This window comes from Hyla sarda, chromosome 4 (assembly GCF_029499605.1).
Source record: "Hyla sarda isolate aHylSar1 chromosome 4, aHylSar1.hap1, whole genome shotgun sequence".
NCBI classification, from domain to species: Eukaryota; Metazoa; Chordata; class Amphibia; order Anura; family Hylidae; genus Hyla; species Hyla sarda.
Window position 1 is genome coordinate 14,460,430 of NC_079192.1, and position 20,669 is coordinate 14,481,098.

Genomic DNA, 20,669 nt, shown 5'->3' on the forward strand with positions numbered 1-20,669 from the left:
CATTACGAGCGGTCCGGTTCTCCACCAGACGCACTAAAGAACTCCAGGTGCTGCAGGGAGATCACGGGGGTCCCCAGCGGCAAATAGGGGATAAGATGTCAAGGGAGTACCCCTTTAAGAAATCCCATTTTTTCCAGCACATTTCTCCCATCCTCTCGTATATTTTACGATCACGTCCTATAATACCATCGTAATGTCCAGTTTGTAGATGCGAGGGGAACAAGACCTATCATTCTCTTTTCCCTACCAGACGCCGGAAGAGGAACGAAATCTCCTGCACGCTGATAGTAATGGATACACAAACCTGCCAGATGTGGTGCAACCAAGCCATTCACCTACCGAGCCCAAGGGGCCGGGCTCCTCCCCCAGCAAGGAGGGTGGGGGAACCGATGTGAGTAATGTATGTATATAGAGGAGGGTGGGGGAACCGATGTGAGTAATGTTTGCATATACAGTGGGGCAAAAAAGTATTTAGACAGCCACCAATTGTGCAAATTCTCCCCCCTAAAAAGATGGCCTGTAATTTTCATCATAGGTATACCTCAACTATGAGAGACAGAATAAGAAAAAATCCATAAAATCACATTGTCTGATTTTTAAAGAATTTATTTGCATATTATGGTGGAAAATAAGTATTTGGTCACGTACAAACAAGCAAGATTTCTGTCTCTCACAGACCTGTAACTTCTTCTCCAAGAGTCTCCTCTGTCCTCCACTTGTTACCTGTATTAATGGCTCCTGTTTGAACTTGTTATCAGTATAAAAGACACCTGTCCACAACCTCAATCAGTCACACTCCAAACTCCACTATGGACAAGACCAAAGAGCTGTCGAAGGACACCAGAAACAAAATTGTAGACCTGCACCAGGCTGGGAAGACTGAATATGCAATAGGCAAGCAGCTTGTTGTGAAGAAATCATGTGTGGGAGCAATTATTAGAAAATGGAAGACCTACAAAACCACTGATAATATCCCTCCATTTTGGAATCCACGCATGATCTCCCCCTGTGCTGTCAAAATGATCACAAGAACGGTGAGCAAAACTCCCAGAACCACTTGGAGGGACCTAGTGAATGACCGGCAGAGAGCTGGGACCAAAGTAACAAAGGCTACCATCAGTAACACACTACACCGCCAGGGACTCAAATCATGCAGTGCCAGACGTGTCCCCCTGCTTAAGCCAGTACATGTCCGGGCCCGTCTGAAGTTTGTTAGAGAGCATTTGGATGATCCAGAAGACGATTGGGAGAATGTCATATGGTCAGTTGAAACTAAAGTAGAACTTTTTTGTAAAAACTCATATCGTCGTGTTGGGAGGAGAAAGAATGCTGAGTTGCATCCAAAGAACACCAAACCCACTGTGAAGCATGGGAGTGGAAACATCATGCTTTGGGGCTGTTTTTCTGCCAAGGGGCGAGGACTACTGATCCGTGTAAAGGAAAGTGAAAAGCTCCTTCCATCAGCAAGGGCATTGAAGATGAAACATGGCTGGGTCTTTCAGCATGACAATGACCCCAAACACACCGCTCGGCAACGAAGGAGTGGCTTTGTAAGGTCCTGGAGTGGCCCAGTCTCCAGATCTCGACCCCATAGAAAACCTTTGGAGGGAGTGTAAAGTCTGTGTTGCCCAGCGACAGCCCCAAAACATCACTGCTCTAGAGGAGATCTGCATGGAGGAATGGGCCAAAATATCAGCAACAATGTGTGAAAACCTTGTGAAGACTTACAGAAAACTTTTGACCTCTGTCATTGCCAACAAAGGGTACATAACAAAGTATTGAGATGAACTTTTCTTATTGACCAAATACTTATTTTCCACCATAATTTGCTAATAAATTGTTAAAAAATCAGACTGTGATTTTATGGATTAATTTTTTCTCATTCTGTCTCTCATAGTTGAGGTATACCTATGAGGTATACCTATGATTACAGCCTCTCATCTTTTTAAGTGGGAGAACTTGCACCCACAGAAGAAGAGGACTGTAGAAGAGGGTGACACTAGTAGCTTTCTGTGGGAGATATTCAGATTTGTTGAAAGACATTGAGAAACATTGAGAAGGGCAGATTTTTTGAAGTTAGAATGTGTTGGGAAGTATTGGGAAGGGATGATGTTAGGAGTTGGGACTACTTGTTCGAGCTGTGAAGGAAAGATGTTTGGAGATGGGACTTGTTGGTGGAGTATTGAGAAGGGACGATGTTTGACAAAGGAACTTGTTGATGTACCATCTAGAAGTTATTTGGCGATATTCAGTAGGTTAGTAATGGAGAAGGGAAGATTTTTGGAGATGGGACTTGTTGATCGCTTGTTGACAAGAGAAGACACTTGTAGAAGGAACTTGGTGGCTGAGTACTGGAAAGGGATGATGTTTGGAGAAACGAAGATGTTTGGAGATGGGACTCCGTTGAGAGAATTGTTTTAAGATGGATGATTAGAAAGGGAAAATTTTGGTTGGTTTAGTATAGGGAAGGGAGGACATTTGGAGATGGAAATTGTTGGTTAAGTATTAAGAAGGGAAGATTTTTAAAGTTGGAACTTGTCGATTTAGTATGGGGGAAGGAAGATGTTTGGAGATGGGTCTTGTTGGTTGAGTATTGAAAAAAAAAAAAAAAGAAGGTTTGACTAAAGAACTTGTTGATGTACCATCGAGAAGTTATTTGGAGATAGTTGGTTGAGATGGAGAAGGGAAGATCTTTGGAGATGGGACTTGTTGACGAGAGAAGACACTTCATGTAGAAGGAACTTGGTGACGTACTGGGACAGGATGATGTTAGGAGTTAGGACTCCTTGTTCGAGCTGAGAAGGAAAGACGTTTGGAGATGGGACTTCATTGAGGAGAGAATTGTTGATGATTAGAAAGGGAGAAGTTTGGCTGATTTAGTATAGGGAAGGGAGGACTTTTGGAGATGGGAATTGTTGGTATTGCGTAGGGAAGTCGTTTGGTAGAACTTTGGAGAAGAAAAAATGTTTGGAAATAGAACTTTGATCTGAAATAGAATAAAAAGGAGGTGCGCTCCTAGTGGAATATTGCGATGGTAAAATAACGTGTGCAGGGTTACCATGTGTTGTTGTGCTGAGGGCACACCACCTTCTAGTGCATGTAGACTCACTTGTAGTCCATAGGTATAACAGGGTGGCTGCCTCGGCGTCCTTCACCATAACATCTGGGGGACGGTGTGGTATGGAGGCAAGTGGAAAAGTATAAAGCTGGATGTTTTCGAATGGCACCTACCCCAATAATTAGTATATGCCAAAGTTTGCTGAACAATTGGCGTTTATTTGGGTGAAGTGCAACACGGGTTCGAAACTACAGTGTTGCACTTTACCCAAATAAACGCCAATTGTTCTGAAAACTATTGGGGTAGGCGCCATTTGAAAATGTCCAGCTTTTTACTTTTCCACTTGTCTGGAAATAGAACTTGTCCTTCCTTCTCCATATGAAATAAAGTTCCATTTCCAAATGCCTTCCTTTCTCAATACTCAACCTACACGCTGAGCATCTTCTCTATGCCCCCCCTACAATACCATTTCCAAATGTTTTCACTTTCTGATTGAACATTTTGGAAATGGGACTTTTTGGTTACATGTTGGTTGTTGGAAAAAAAAAATTATACTTGTAGAAGGGACTTTGGTGCAGAAGATTTTTAGAGATGGAACCAGTTGGTTCAGTGCTGAGAAGAGAAGACATTTTGAGATGGAACTTGATGGTTAATTATTAAGAAGGGGAGAGGTTTGACAAGAAACTTGGCTTAGTATTGATAAATGATTTAAAGATGGGACTTGAGCATTGAAAGAGTACACATTTGGTGGTGGATCTTGTTAGTTGATAATGGAGATGGGCTTGTTGACCAGAGAAGACACTAGTACTAGGGATGTGATGGCTGAGTACTGGGAAGTCAAGATGTTTGGAAACGGGACTTGTTTGTTGAGAATTGTTTCTAGATGGAATTTGTTGAAGTATAGAGAAGAAAAGAATTTGTAGATGGGACATGTTGGTCGGGTATGGAGAAGGGAAGTCGATTGGAGACATAACTAGTTGTTTAAAGGGGTATTCCAGTGAAAAACAAATCTGTTTAACTTTCTGGAGCCAATTGATATGAAAAAAAATGTTTTTCACTGGAATACCCCTTTAAGTATAGAGAAGGGACTTGTTGGATGAGTATTGAGTAGACAATTATTTGGAGGTGGAGAAGGGAAGACGTTTGGAGATGGAACTTGCTGATTTATCAACACTGGCGTCGGGCCGTGGTCGTGATGTCACACCACGTCCCCTTTATTTATGTCTATGGGAGGGGGCGTGACGGATGTCACGCCCCCTCCCATAGACGTGAATGGAGGGAGTGTGGCGTGATGTCGTGACCACGGCCCAAGGCTGGCATTCTGAACATAAATGCCGGCATGGAGATCACTGTGGTACCAGCACCCGGACCCCTCGTGATCAGATATCTTATCTCCTATCCTTTGGATAAGGGGAGAAGATGTCTAGGGGCAGGGTGCCCCTTTAAGAAGGGAAGAGATTTGCAGATAAAACTTTTGTTGGCTCTAACCAGAGCGTGTGGGTGAGTAGAGAAGCTGAGTGGTGCACATGGTATTGGAAACGGAGTTGATGAATAGGTGGATGGTCAGAAAATGGAAATGCACAAAGTGCAGTTACATGATTGATGGGAAGTGGAAGATGGCAGAAGGTGACAGTACATGGTGTCCGTACGTGGTGAAGAAGGCTTCCTACCTGTATTATATTATGCAATGTCTTTGTGTCTCTTCAGTATCAGTCCCGTGGGTTGGTGAAAGCTCCTCCTAAAACCTCATTCACCATGTTTGTAGACCTCGGGTTATATCAGTCAACCGGTGGCACAGGCGACACCATCCCGGTGGCAGGTAGTGTACACAACCCCTATTTAAATTAGATTGTTTCCCTGACCGTAAAAAAAAAAGAACTAAAATCTCCCCCATCTTGCAGGATCCTTTGTGAGTGGAGATGCGGCCCGACTGGAGCAGCTAAAGTACGAGGCTCGGAAAGGATCGGTAGTGAACGTCAACCCAACTAACACTCGACCGCACAGCGACACTCCAGAGATCAGGAAGTATAAGAAGCGGTTCAACTCCGAGATCCTGTGTGCCGCTCTTTGGGGTGAGTGGAGAGGACAGAAGCTTCAGGAATGTTTTTCACCGTTATTGATGATAATTTCTCTGTATCTGATGTTCTGTACCAGGGGTGAACCTGTTGGTCGGCACCGAGAACGGGCTGATGCTTCTGGACCGCAGTGGTCAAGGGAAGGTCTACAGTCTGATCACCCGGCGGAGATTCCAGCAGATGGACGTTCTAGAAGGACTTAACCTCCTCATCACCATCAGTGGTGAGTATGAATGGTCGTGACCAGGACTGTTGTCCATCTCCTCACTCCATTCTTTCTAACCTTCACATTAGGGCTGCATGATTTGTGGAAAATGTGCGATTACGGATATATTGGTAAATATTGCGATATAATAAACAAATGGTGAAATCCCCCCATTTTATGTCCAGTCTCCCCCATTTCATTTCTATCCCCAATATCACATTCACCCCTATTTCATGTCAATCCCCCCCATTTCATTTCTATACCACAATTTCATGTCTACCCCCCATTTCATTTATATCCCCCTTTTTATGGCAATCGCCCACATTTCTCCCCCCCCCCCCGTGTTGCTTCCCCCATGTAGCATCTCCTTCCCCCCATGTCGCATCTCCTTCCCCCCCATGTCGCATCTCCTTCCCCCCCATGTCGCATCTCCTTCCCCCCCATGTCGCATCTCCTTCCCCCCCATGTCGCATCTCCTTCCCCCCCATGTCGCATCTCCTTCCCCCCCATGTCGCATCTCCTTCCCCCCCATGTCGCATCTCCTTCCCCCCCATGTCGCATCTCCTTCCCCCCCATGTCGCATCTCCTTCCCCCCCATGTCGCATCTCCTTCCCCCCCATGTCGCATCTCCTTCCTCCCATGTCGCATCTCCTTCCCCCCCATGTCGCATCTCCTTCCCCCCATGTCGCATCTCCTTCCCCCCATGTCGCATCTCCTTCCCCCCATGTCGCATCTCCTTCCCCCCATGTCGCATCTCCTTCCCCCCATGTCGCATCTCCTTCCCCCCATGTCGCATCTCCTTCCCCCCATGTCGCATCTCCTTCCCCCCATGTCGCATCTCCTTCCCCCCATGTCGCATCTCCTTCCCCCCATGTCGCATCTCCTTCCCCCCCATGTCGCATCTCCTTCCCCCCCATGTCGCATCTCCTTCCCCCCCATGTCGCATCTCCTTCCCCCCCATGTCGCATCTCCTTCCCCCCCCCATGTCGCATCTCCTTCCCCCCCATGTCGCATCTCCTTCCCCCCCCCATGTCGCATCTCCTTCCCCCCCCATGTCGCATCTCCTTCCCCCCCCCCCCATGTCGCATCTCCTTCCCCCCCCATGTCGCATCTCCTTCCCCCCCCCATGTCGCACCTCCTTCCCCCCCCCCATGTCGCACCTCCTTCCCCCCCCATGTCGCACCTCCTTCCCCCCCCATGTCGCATCTCCTTCCCCCCCCATGTCGCATCTCCTTCCCCCCCATGTCGCATCTCCTTCCCCCCCATGTCTCGTCTCCTCCCCCCCCCCCCCCATGTCTCGTCTCTTCCCCAAAACCCTGATGCTCTCCTAGCCTGGTCCCCAGGACCCACAGATCCTATTCTCCTCTGTTCACTTAGGGGACTTACAGGACCTTCCTGCGCAGCCAATCACTGGCCTGACACATGACGCCGCTGTGGCCACTGATTGGCTGAGCGGGAAGGGTCCTGGATCCAGCTGCTTGTTGGGAGCACAGAGAAGAATATCGGGACCACACGGAGGAGAACGGATCTGTGTCAGACCTAAGGGGACCTGGGCTTGGTGAGGTATTTTATTATTTCTTAGGACAGTGTGTGTCAACTAGAGCGTCTCCAGCTGTTGCAAAGCTACAATTCCCAGCATTCCCGGACAGCCGAAGGCTGGGAGTTGTAGTTTTGCAACAGCCAGAGGCACCGTGGTGGAGAACACTGATTTAGCATTAGAATCAGTGCATGCATCATATGGTGCCGGGCCACAGGTAATCGCATATTTTCCCCCCACCACCTTCCCTATTAGTTGGGTCCAGCCCCCAATTTTCTTCTCAACCACTGGATTGTCCCCCCAGGTAAGAGGAACAAGCTGCGCGTCTACTATCTGTCATGGCTGAGAAACAAAATCCTCCACAACGACCCCGAGGTGGAGAAGAAGCAGGGCTGGAGCACTGTCGGAGACATGGAGGGTTGCGTCCATTATAGAGTTGGTACGGAGGCCTCATTTACGACCCCCCCCCCCCCCCCCTAAGGATCTTCAGTCCGTCTCATCCCACCTCCTTCTTTATTCTCAGTCAAATACGAGCGCATAAAGTTCCTGGTGATCGCCTTGAAGAACTCCGTAGAGGTCTACGCCTGGGCGCCGAAACCATATCACAAGTTCATGGCTTTCAAGGTAAGTGATCAGGAAGAGGGTTGGGGACCTTTTCAGCACAGTTAGTTCCTAACTGACAGTCCTGTTTGTGATTCCTCCATCTTTGTTTAACCCTTCCAGTCCTTCACGGACCTTCCCCACCGACCACAGCTGGTGGACCTCACGGTGGAGGAGGGGCAGAGGTTAAAGGTCATCTACGGTTCTTCCTCTGGTTTCCATGCAGTGGACGTGGACTCCGGGAACAACTACGACATCTACATTCCTGTCCACGTAAGTCTGAATGCATCATTATCGGTTATATGATCAGAAACTGGCAAGCGGCCAAGTCTGTTCGATTCCTTAAAGGAGAACTCCGGGATGTGAAAACTTATCCTCGATCCTAAGGATAGAGGAGAAGTTTCAGATGGCGGGGGATCCGACCGCTGCCCCCCGATCTCCCGTACGGGGCCCCGGGAGTCAGCTGCAAGGGGGCGTGTCCGACCACCGCATGATGCTGCGGCCGACACGCCCCCTCAATAGGCCGGAGCACTGCATTCGGCAGCCTCTGCCATAGAGATGTACATAGGGGGGTGTCGGTCGCCACATCAGGCGGTGGTCAAAACGCGCTATTTCGCCAAAGAGCCGGAGCCCTCTATGAAAGATCGCGAGGGGTCCCAGTGGTTGGACCCCCCCCAAACTAAAACTTCTAAGGATAGTGGATACGTTTTCATATCCCGGAGTACTCCTTTTAAGGCTAAGGTCACCCACAGCACATCCGCAGCGTATTTGACGTTGTGGATGCGCTACTGACTGTCCCTAGAGTGAGCCTGCTGTGTGTCCTGCGCGGTTTGCTCGTAGCAACAATCCCCCACTACGAGCAGACACACAGGGATTTGTAAGTCACACGCACATGCGCAGTGTACTTAAAGACATTGTGGCCGCTCTCTGCCTAGCTCAGGGAGCGACCGCGATGTCTGTGAGTAAACTGCGCGCGCAACTCGCAGAACCCAGTGTGTCTGCTCATAGAGGCGGATTGCTGCTGAGAACAGACAGCGCAGAACACAGGGCACAGTAGGATGCTCACTCCAGGGACGGTCAGTACGCCATCCGCAATGTGAAATATGCTGTGGATGCGCTAAGTGTGACCCTTCCCTTAAAGGGGTACTCTGCTGCTAAACTTCTTATCCCCCATATAAAGGATAGGGGATAAGATGTCTGATTGTGGGGGTCCCGCTGCAAGTTCTAAACAAATGCCGGGTTCCTGCGGCAGTTGTCGTGATGTCGTGACCACGCCCCTCGTAATGTCACCCACGCCCCCTCCATTCATGTTTATGGGAGGGGGCGTGTCAGCTGACACACACCCTCCCATAGACATGAATGGAGGGGGCGTGGCTGTGACGTCACAATCACTGCCTCCGGCTCCGAGCGTTCTAAACAAAATGTACCCCTTTAAGAAGATATCAAGCGGAAAGAAACTTATCCCCAGGATAGGTGTCTGATCGCAGGAGGTCTGACCGCTGGGACATCCCGTGATCGCCCTATGGGGCCCCGGCTCGGCTTCACTATAGCGCATCTGATACCCCGCACGGAAGCTGGTCGAAACACTGACCCTCCGTTCATCTTTATGGGAGAGGTGGAAACACAGCGTTCACATGACTCTGCCTCTCGCACAGAGATGAATGGAGGGGCCGTGTTTCCACCAGCGCACATTACCGGAGCAGAGCCGGGGCCACGTACGGCAGAGGTTTCTTTCCACTGGACGTCGTCTTTAATTCCCTTTCTTTGTGGTCGTCCAGATTCAGAGCCAGATTAACCCCCACGCCATCATCTTCCTGCCAAACACGGACGGGATGGAGATGCTGCTCTGCTACGAGGACGAGGGGGTGTACGTCAACACGTACGGGAGGATCATCAAAGATGTCGTGCTGCAGTGGGGCGAGATGCCCACATCTGTGGGTGAGTCAGGCCGGGGGAAGCGAGGGAACCTTCATAATGAGATACATGTAGACCCAGGACATGGGCATCCACTGGAGAACAGTCAGGCTGGGGGAAGCGAGGGAACCTTCATAATGAGATACATGTAGACCCGGGACATGGGCATCCACTGGAGAACAGTCAGGCTGGGGGAAGAGAGGGAACCTTCATAATGAGATACATGTAGACCCGGGACATGGGCATCCACTGGAGAACAGTCAGGCCGGGGGAAGCGAGGGAACCTTCATAATGAGATACATGTAGACCCGGGACATGGGCATCCACTGGAGAACAGTCAGGCTGGGGGAAGCGAGGGAACCTTCATAATGAGATACATGTAGACCCGGGACATGGGCATCCACTGGAGAACAGTCAGGCTGGGGGAAGCGAGGGAACCTTCATAATGAGATACATGTAGACCCAGGACATGGGCAGCCACTGGAGAACAGTCAGGCCGGGGGAAGCGAGGGAACCTTCATAATGAGATAGATGTAGACCCGGGACATGGGCATCCACTGGAGAACAGTCAGGCCGGGGGAAGCGAGGGAACCTTCATAATGAGATACATGTAGACCCGGGACAGGGGCATCCACTGGAGAACAGTCAGGCTGGGGGAAGCGAGGGAACCTTCATAATGAGATACATGTAGACCCGGGACATGGGCATCCACTGGAGAACAGTCAGGCCGGGGGAAGCGAGGGAACCTTCATAATGACATACATGTAGACCCGGGACATGGGCATCCACTGGAGAACAGTCAGGCTAAGGGAAGCGAGGGAACCTTCAGAATGAGATACATGTAGACCCGGGACAGGGGCATCCACTGGAGAACAGTCAGGCCGGGGGAAGCGAGGGAACCTTCATAATGAGATACATGTAGACCCGGGACATGGGCATCCACTGGAGAACAGTCAGGCCGAGGGAAGAGAGGGAACCTTCATAATGAGATACATGTAGACCCGGGACATGGGCATCCACTGGAGAACAGTCAGGCCGGGGGAAGAGAGGGAACCTTCATAATGAGATACATGTAGACCCGGGACATGAGCATCCACTGGAGAACAGTCAGGCCGGGGGAAGCGAGGGAACCTTCATAATGAGATACATGTAGACCCGGGACATGGGCATCCACTGGAGAACAGTCAGGCCGGGGTAAGCGAGGGAACCTTCATAATGACATACATGTAGACCCGGGACATGGGCATCCACTGGAGAACAGTCAGGCTGGGGGAAGCGAGGGAACCTTCATAATGACATACATGTAGACCCGGGACATGGGCATCCACTGGAGAACAGTCAGGCCGGGGGAAGCGAGGGAACCTTCATAATGAGATACATGTAGACCCGGGACATGGGCATCCACTGGAGAACAGTCAGGCCGGGGGAAGCGAGGGAACCTTCATAATGAGATACATGTAGACCCGGGACATGGGCATCCACTGGAGAACAGTCAGGCCGGGGGAAGTGAGGGAACCTTCATAATGAGATACATGTAGACCCGGGACATGGGCATCCACTGGAGAACAGTCAGGCCGGGGGAAGAGAGGGAACCTTCATAATGAGATACATGTAGACCCGGGACATGGGCATCCACTGGAGAACAGTCAGGCCGAGGGAAGAGAGGGAACCTTCATAATGAGATACATGTAGACCCGGGACATGGGCATCCACTGGAGAACAGTCAGGCCGGGGGAAGAGAGGGAACCTTCATAATGAGATACATGTAGACCCGGGACATGAGCATCCACTGGAGAACAGTCAGGCCGGGGGAAGCGAGGGAACCTTCATAATGACATACATGTAGACCCGGGACATGGGCATCCACTGGAGAACAGTCAGGCTGGGGGAAGCGAGGGAACCTTCATAATGACATACATGTAGACCCGGGACATGGGCATCCACTGGAGAACAGTCAGGCCGGGGGAAGCGAGGGAACCTTCATAATGAGATACATGTAGACCCGGGACATGGGCATCCACTGGAGAACAGGCAGGCCGGGGGAAGCGAGGGAACCTTCATAATGAGATACATGTAGACCCGGGACATGGGCATCCACTGGAGAACAGTCAGGCCGGGGGAAGTGAGGGAACCTTCATAATGAGATACATGTAGACCCGGGACATGGGCATCCACTGGAGAACAGTCAGGCCGGGGGAAGAGAGGGAACCTTCATAATGAGATACATGTAGACCCGGGACATGGGCATCCACTGGAGAACAGTCAGGCCGGGGGAAGCGAGGGAACCTTCATAATGACATACATGTAGACCCGGGACATGGGCATCCACTGGAGAACAGTCAGGCCGGGGGAAGCGAGGGAACCTTCATAATGAGATACATGTAGACCCGGGACATGGGCATCCACTGGAGAACAGTCAGGCCGGGGGAAGCGAGGGAACCTTCATAATGACATACATGTAGACCCGGGACAGGGGCATCCACTGGAGAACAGTCAGGCCGGGGGAAGCGAGGGAACCTTCATAATGAGATACATGTAGACCCGGGACATGGGCATCCACTGGAGAACAGTCAGGCCGGGGGAAGCGAGGGAACCTTCATAATGAGATACATGTAGACCCGGGACATGGGCATCCACTGGAGAACAGTCAGGCCGGGGGAAGCGAGGGAACCTTCATAATGAGATACATGTAGACCCGGGACATGGGCATCCACTGGAGAACAGTCAGGCCGGGGGAAGCGAGGGAACCTTCATAATGACATACATGTAGACCCGGGACATGGGCATCCACTGGAGAACAGTCAGGCCGGGGGAAGCGAGGGAACCTTCATAATGACATACATGTAGACCCGGGACATGGGCATCCACTGGAGAACAGTCAGGCCGGGGGAAGCGAGGGAACCTTCATAATGAGATACATGTAGACCCGGGACATGGGCATCCACTGGAGAACAGGCAGGCCGGGGGAAGAGAGGGAACCTTCATAATGAGATACATGTAGACCCGGGACATGGGCATCCACTGGAGAACAGTCCACACCACGTTTTTGCAGTACGATTCCCGTATACGTCTTCAATTTGAAAACCGTACAGAACCGTATTGAAAACCCTAAACCCTAATGATGCATCTGGTTGTGTCCGTTTTGCTTCTTGTACGGTTTCATCAATTTTTTTCCCTCCATACCCAAAACTGTAGCCTACATCGGTTTTTGGTCCGGGAGAAAAACTATGTTTTTGGGGGGGGGGGGTTTAACATGGGAGTCAATAGGAACCATAGAGAACTGTAAGTGCTTATGGTTCCATACGGTTTTCACCATACGGTTTTTGACTTTGCACGTTTTTTTTCATGAAATTTCATTCAAACAAGTAAAACTTTATTCATAATGGAGTGAAAAGTTAAAAACATATAAGTTTTTTTCTTAAAAGGGTACTCCGGTGGAAAACTATTTTTTTATCAACTAGTGCCAGAAAGTTAAACAGATTTGTAAATTACTACTATTAAAAAATCTTACTCCTTCCAGTACTTATTAGCTGCTGAATACTACAGAGGAAATCATTTTCTTTTCGGAACACAGAGCTCTCTGCTGACATCACGAGCACAGTGCTCTCTGCTGACATCTCTGTCCATTTTAGGAACAGTCCAGAGCAGCATATGTTTCCTATGGGGATTTTCTCCTACTCTGGACAGTTCTTAAAATGGACAGAGATGTCAGCAGAGAGCACTGTGGTCATGATGTCAGCAGAGAGCTCTGTGTTCCAAAAAAAAAAAAATAATTTCCTCTGTAGTATTCAGCAGCTAATAAGTACCGGAAGGATTAAACATTTTTAATAGAAGCAATTTACAAATCTGTTTAACTTTCTGGCACCAGTTGATTTAAGAAAAAAATAGTTTTCCACCGGAGTACCCCTTTAATAAAACGGATGCAACCGGACATAATTTTTTTAAACCGTATACGGGAACAGTATTGCAAAAACGTGGTGTCAACCTTGCCTATGATACACATCAGTTTCCTTACACATATCCATCTAGATCAGGGTTTCCCAACCAGGGTGCCTCCAGCTGTTGCAAAACTACAACTTCCAGCATGCCCGGACAGCCGTTGGCTGTCCGGGCATGCTGGGGGTTGTAGTTTTGCAACAGCTGGTGGTACCCTGGTTGGGAAACACTGATCTAGATGTATGTATGGAATTGTTCTCCTGTAGATTCAGGTACCCTGGACCAGTTACCTACCTGCATCTGAATGTATCAAAAGGAGACCAGTTAGATACCCACCTGCACCTAGATGTATCTGAGAGACCTTGTAGATACCTACCTGCACCTAGATGTATCTGAGAGACCTTGTAGATACCTACCTGCACCTAGATGTATCACTGAGAGAACTTGTAGACACCTACCTGCACCTAGATGTATCTGAGAGACCTTGTAGATACCTACCTGCACCTAGATGTATCACTGAGAGAACTTGTAGATACCTACCTGCACCTAGATGTATCTGAGAGACCTTGTAGATACCTACCTGCACCTAGATGTATCACTGAGAGACCTTGTAGATACCTACCTGCACCTAGATGTATCTGAGAGACCTTGTAGATACCTACCTGCACCTATATGTATCTAAGAGAGACCTTGTAGATACCTAGCTGCACCTAGATGTATCACTGAGAGACCTTGTAGATACCTACCTGCACCTAGATGTATCTGAGAGACCTTGTAGACACCTACCTGCACCTAGATGTATCACTGAGAGACCTTGTAGATACCTACCTGCACCTAGATGTATCTGAGAGACCTTGTAGATACCTACCTGCACCTAGATGTATCTGAGAGACCTTGTAGATACCTACCTGCACCTAGATGTATCACTGAGAGACCTTGTAGATACCTACCTGCAGCTAGATGTATCACTGAGAGACCTTGTAGATACCTACCTGCACCTAGATGTATCACTGAGAGACCTTGTAGATACCTACCTGCACCTAGATGTATCTGAGAGACCTTGTAGACACCTACCTGCACCTAGATGTATCTGAGAGACCTTGTAGATACCTACCTGCACCTAGATGTATCACTGAGAGACCTTTTAGATACCTACCTGCACCTAGATGTATCACTGAGAGACCTTTTAGATACCTACCTGCACCTAGATGTATCTTTGAGAGACCTTGTAGATACCTAGCTGCACCTAGATGTATCTCTGAGAGACCTTGTAGATACCTACCTGCACCTAGATGTATCTGAGAGACCTTGTAGACACCTACCTGCACCTAGATGTATCTGAGAGACCTTGTAGATACCTACCTGCACCTAGATGTATCACTGAGAGACCTTTTAGATACCTACCTCCACCTAGATGTATCACTGAGAGACCTTGTAGATACCTACCTGCACCTAGATGTATCTCTGAGAGACCTTGTAGATACCTACCTGCACCTAGATGTATCTGAGAGACCTTGTAGACACCTACCTGCACCTAGATGTATCTCTGAGAGACCTTGTAGATCCCTATCTGCACCTAGATGTATCTCTGAGAGAGACCTTGAAGATACCTACCTGCACCTAGATGTATCTAAGAGAGACCTTGTAGACACCTACCTGCACCTAGATGTATCTGAGAGACCTTGTAGATACCTACCTGCACCTGGATGTATCTCTGAGAGACCTTGTAGATACCTACCTGCACCTAGATGTATCACTGAGAGACCTTTTAGATACCTACCTCCACCTAGATGTATCACTGAGAGACCTTGTAGATACCTACCTGCACCTAGATGTATCTCTGAGAGACCTTGTAGATACCTACCTGCACCTAGATGTATCTGAGAGACCTTGTAGACACCTACCTGCACCTAGATGTATCTCTGAGAGACCTTGTAGATCCCTATCTGCACCTAGATGTATCTCTGAGAGAGACCTTGAAGATACCTACCTGCACCTAGATGTATCTAAGAGAGACCTTGTAGACACCTACCTGCACCTAGATGTATCTGAGAGACCTTGTAGATACCTACCTGCACCTGGATGTATCTGAGAGACCTTGTAGACACCTACCTGCACCTAGATGTATCTGAGAGACCTTGTAGATACCTACCTGCACCTAGATGTATCACTGAGAGACCTTGTAGATACCTATCTGCACCTAGATGTATCACTGAGAGACCTTGTAGATACCTACCTGCACCTAGATGTATCTGAGAGACCTTGTAGACACCTACCTGCACCTAGATGTATCTGAGAGACCTTGTAGATACCTACCTGCACCTAGATGTATCTCTGAGAGACCTTGTAGATACCTACCTGCACCTAGATGTATCACTGAGAGACCTTGTAGATACCTACCTGCACCTAGATGTATCTCTGAGAGACCTTGTAGATACCTACCTGCAGCTAGATGTATCTCTGAGAGACCTTGTAGATACCTACCTGCACCTGGATGTATCTCTGAGAGACCTTGTAGATACCTACCTGCACCTAGATGTATCTCTGAGAGACCTTGTAGATACCTACCTGCAGCTAGATGTATCTCTGAGAGACCTTGTAGATACCTACCTGCACCAAGATGTATCACTGAGAGACCTTGTAGACACCTACCTGCACCTAGATGTATCTGAGAGACCTTTTAGATACCTACCTGCACCTAGATGTATCTGAGAGAGACCTTGTAGATACCTACCTGCACCTAGATGTATCTGAGAGAGACCTTGTAGATACCTACCTGCACCTAGATGTATCTGAGAGACCTTGTAGATACCTACCTGCACCTAGATGTATCACTGAGAGACCATGTAGATACCTACCTGCACCTAGATGTATCTCTGAGAGACCTTGTAGATACCTACCTGCAGCTAGATGTATCACTGAGAGACCTTGTAGACACCTACCTGCACCTAGATGTATCACTGAGAAACCTTGTAGACACCTACCTGCACCTAGATGTATCTGAGACCTTGTAGATACCTACCTGCACCTAGATGTATCACTGAGAGACCTTGTAGATACCTACCTGCACCTAGATGTATCTGAGAGAGACCTTGTAGATACCTACCTGCACCTAGATGTATCTGAGAGAGACCTTGTAGATACCTACCTGCACCTAGATGTATCACTGAGACCTTGTAGATACCTACCTGCACCTAGATGTATCACTGAGAGACCTTGTAGATACCTACCTGCACCTAGATGTATCACTGAGAGACCTTGTAGATACCTACCTGCACCTAGATGTATCACTGAGAGACCTTGTAGATACCTACCTGCACCTAGATGTATCTGAGACCTTGTAGATACCTACCTGCACCTAGATTTATCACTGAGAGTCCTTGTAGATACCTACCTGCACCTAGATGTATCACTGAGAGACCTTGTAGATACCTACCTGCACCTAGATGTATCTGAGAGACCTTGAAGATACCTACCTGCACCTAGATGTATCTGAGAGACCTTGAAGATACCTACCTGCACCTAGATGTATCTGAGAGACCTTGTAGATACCTACCTGCACCTAGATGTATCTGAGAGACCTTGTAGATACCTACCTGCACCTAGATATATCTGAAAGACCTGACAGATACCTACCTGCACCTAGATATATCTGAAAGACCTGACAGATACCTACCTGCACCTAGATATATCTGAAAGACCTGACAGATACCTATCTACAACTGAATGTATCTAAGAGAGACCTGTTAGATATCTACCTGCATTCTGACGTATCCAAGGGAGAGCAGTTAGATACCTCTCTGCAATCTTCGGGAGACGTGGGTAGAGACCTACCTGTGCCTGACTTTATCTGAGAGATCCAGTAGATACCTACCTGCATCTGGATTCATCTAGGGGGGAGCAGTTAGATACCTACCTGCACTGATCTCGGGGAGATCAAGTAGAGAACTACCTGTGTCTGTGCAAATCTAAGAAAGACCTAATAGACACCTACATTGAAGTGCACATTGGTACCTACCAAGTCTCCTATAAATACATCTAGGTGCCACTAGGTATCTACTGGGTCCAGATGCAGGTAGTTATCTACCTCAATCTGGATGTATCTGATGGAGACCAGGTAGGTACCTACATGCACCTGTAAGTATAAGAGAGACCTGGTAGATATCTTACTGCATCTGGACATATCTAAAGGGAGACCATGTAGATACCTACCTGCATCTAGACCTTAAAAAGAGAGACCTGGAAAACACCTACCTGTATCTGAAATGTATCTAAGATAGACCTCGTAGATACCTACCTGCATCAGGACATATCTAAGTGAGACCCAGTAGATACCTACCTTCACCTAGGTGCATGTGATGTCACTTTGCTTCTCTTCCAGCGTACATCTGCTCCAACCAGATCATGGGGTGGGGCGAGAAAGCCATCGAGATCCGTTCCGTGGAGACCGGCCACCTGGACGGGGTCTTCATGCACAAGAGGGCTCAACGACTAAAGTTCCTTTGCGAGCGCAACGACAAGGTAAGTCAGCCGCTACGTAACCGTATACCGCTCTAGATGATTACGCCCCGCCTCCTCCCCCTGGTGACGCCATCTTCCGCTCTCTCTCAGGTGTTCTTCGCCTCGGTGCGCTCCGGCGGGAGCAGTCAGGTCTACTTCATGACTCTGAACCGCAGCTGTATAATGAACTGGTGAAGGACACGGGACGACAGGGGATAAAAAATCCGCAACTCCCTCCCCCCTCCCCCACACACTGGATACGTCTCCCCCCTCCCCAGAACTTATTACTCCATCTTGTTTGCTTTTATCTGCGTTTTAATTTATTGGGAGGCTCTAACCCTTGAGGCTGAGTGACAGTATATACCGTATAGATATATATATATTCAGGGCAGAGAGAGCGAGTGCGACGTGGATTAGGGGCTTGGCCGCCCCCTCCTGACATGGGGACGAGTGTCATATGGGTCCCCAGGCCCACTTTTTTTTGTTTTGTTTTTTTTACATGTGTTCAGTTTACTGATGGCACAAAGACGTCAAAGAGCTCAGTAGCGCCCCCCCCCCCACTCCTTATGGCGCTAAACAGAGTAATATATACCCCCCACCCTTATAATAGTCTCCCTGTATCCCCTGACTGGTCTCGCGGGGGCTTCTCAGCCTCGGGGCGTCAGGTCTATTTTGTGACTTGAGTCTTGTTTTATAAGAAAAATGATCCATTTATATATGAAGCACTTTACCAGATCTGAACCCATAACCCGACGTCTTCGTTCCTTGCTGCTTTACTTGAGCGCTCGCGTATTATGCTCTAGTCACCTCCAGAGCTGCACCCACAAAGCTGCTGCATTTGTGCAGTTGCCTCTAAAGCGGCAGGTAGCTAGTATCTGTCTATGCCAGGGTTTTCCAACCAGGGCTCCTCCGGCTGTTGCAAAACTACAACTCCCAGCATGCCCGGACAGCCTTCAGCTGTCCGGGCATGCTGGGAGTTGTAGTTTTGCAACAGCCCTACGTTGCGAAACACTGGTCCAGGGTGTCCACCACTGCGGCGCATTGCTTTACATGTCACATTATGGAGGCTGAGCCTACAAGTGTTAAGTGAGTGTCAGCTTTGGATGTGTCCGGAGCATAAGGGGGCGCCCTGTGTTGCGATACTTCCACTTCCCGCGTGATGTGCAGTGCATCGGCACAACTTCCTATTACGCTAATTAACCCATTTCAAAAAAAATTTCCCCACAGTTAATTTTTTGGGGTTATGGAGGTCACTGACATAGTCTAGGAAAGTTAAGGATATATCTGCACTTTCCTGATACTGTAGATGGTGCTAGAGCAGCAGCCACACCCTGGAACTAGCATGTAGGATCAAATAGGATGTTCTCTGGTGTATAAATAAAGTTTATTGAAGGGAGCACCGAGCCGGTTTACTCCTCTCTTCTACTCTCTGTTCTGTACTCGGCTTATTTGTCTATTCTGCACCATACTCTACCTCACATTGCGTGTCTGCACACGGTTTACCTCTACACTGTACTCCACTCTACACTCCGCTCTTTTCTTCTCTCCCGTAGACTCTGCTCTCCACCCTCATCTATGCCCTATTTTATTCTACTCTCCACATCTACATTCTTCTACTCCTGACTCTTTGTGGTCTACTTTTTACTCTGTGCTCAGTTGTACTCTCACCTTTATTCACAGTTCTACTCTTGACCCTACTCACAATTCTACTCTTGACCCTTCTCACAATTCTACTCTTGACCCTTCTCACAATTCTGCTCTTGACCCTTCTCACAATTCTGCTCTTGGTCTGCCCTTAGTTCTACTCGACCCAACTCTTAGTTCTACTCGACCCAACTCTTAGTTCTACTTGACCCTACTGTTGGTTCCGACACTTGACACTACTCTTGGTTCCACTCTTGGTTCCACTCTTGGTTCCACTCTTGGTTCCACTCTTGGTTCTACTCTTGGTTCTACTCTTTGGTTTTACTCTTGGTTCTACTTGACCAAACTCTTGGTTCTACTCTACCCTACCCTTTGTTCTACCCTTTGTTCTACTCTTTGTTCTACTCTTTGTTCTACTCTTTGTTCTACTCTTTGTTCTACTCTTTGTTCTACTCTTTGTTCTACTCTTTGTTCTACTCTTTGTTCTACTCTTTGTTCTACTCTTTGTTCTACTCTTTGTTCTACTCTTTGTTCTACTCTTTGTTCTACTCTTTGTTCTACTCTTTGTTCTACTCTTGGCCCTACTCTTTGTTCTACTCTTTGTTCTACTCTTGGCCCTTCTCTACTCTTGGTTTTACTCTTGACCATACTCTTGGTTCTACAAGTTGTCTCTGTTCCACACTACATTCTACTTTCTTCAACAAATTTTATTCCTCAGACATCAGAGAACAACCGGATGTCCTACATTATTACTCCTGAAAGTGCAGGGGGTGCGGGGCTGCTGCTTCAGTTGGGATTCAAAGTACCTCATAGTGAGGAGGTTTTTATAGTACGGCCGCGTTAATACCAAAAAAAAATGATTATAGAAATACAGAGAATTCTATCTATAAATATTTATGATCCCCGATCTAACAACCCACCACCCTGCCACCACCTACCCACCAATGTGTGTGAACTTGGGTCACTCCAGAAATTTCCCCCCACATTGTGAATGAGACAATCCAGGCTGAGGGAACTGAATTTGCTATTTTTGTAAACCCAGAGAGAAGAAAATTATAAGGAGGCGGAAAATAAATAAAAAAAATATTTTATGTAGCAAATTGTATAAAGGTTGAAATTGAAAAAAAAATTAAAAAGGAAAAAAAAATGCTGAAATTGGTTATATGTTATTGATCTTAAATAAAGTTATCTCTGCTAGTA

The 20,669-nt window shown here is 48.1% G+C and overlaps 1 protein-coding gene across 6 annotated transcripts in view; it reads left to right on the forward strand.

The window, feature by feature from the left end:
• Positions 1 to 20,669, forward strand: part of MINK1 (misshapen like kinase 1) — a gene marked incomplete at its 5' end in the record, with an annotated part of 96,832 nt that extends 76,163 nt beyond the window's left edge. For all 6 annotated transcript variants that reach the window (XM_056570040.1, XM_056570043.1, XM_056570046.1 and 3 more), the window contains 10 exon segments: positions 251 to 391; positions 4,766 to 4,877; positions 4,960 to 5,130; positions 5,213 to 5,356; positions 7,180 to 7,314; positions 7,399 to 7,499; positions 7,599 to 7,748; positions 9,254 to 9,413; positions 17,707 to 17,846; positions 17,937 to 20,669. In XM_056570040.1, coding sequence (XP_056426015.1) covers positions 251 to 391; positions 4,766 to 4,877; positions 4,960 to 5,130; positions 5,213 to 5,356; positions 7,180 to 7,314; positions 7,399 to 7,499; positions 7,599 to 7,748; positions 9,254 to 9,413; positions 17,707 to 17,846; positions 17,937 to 18,020 — 1,338 coding nt within the window.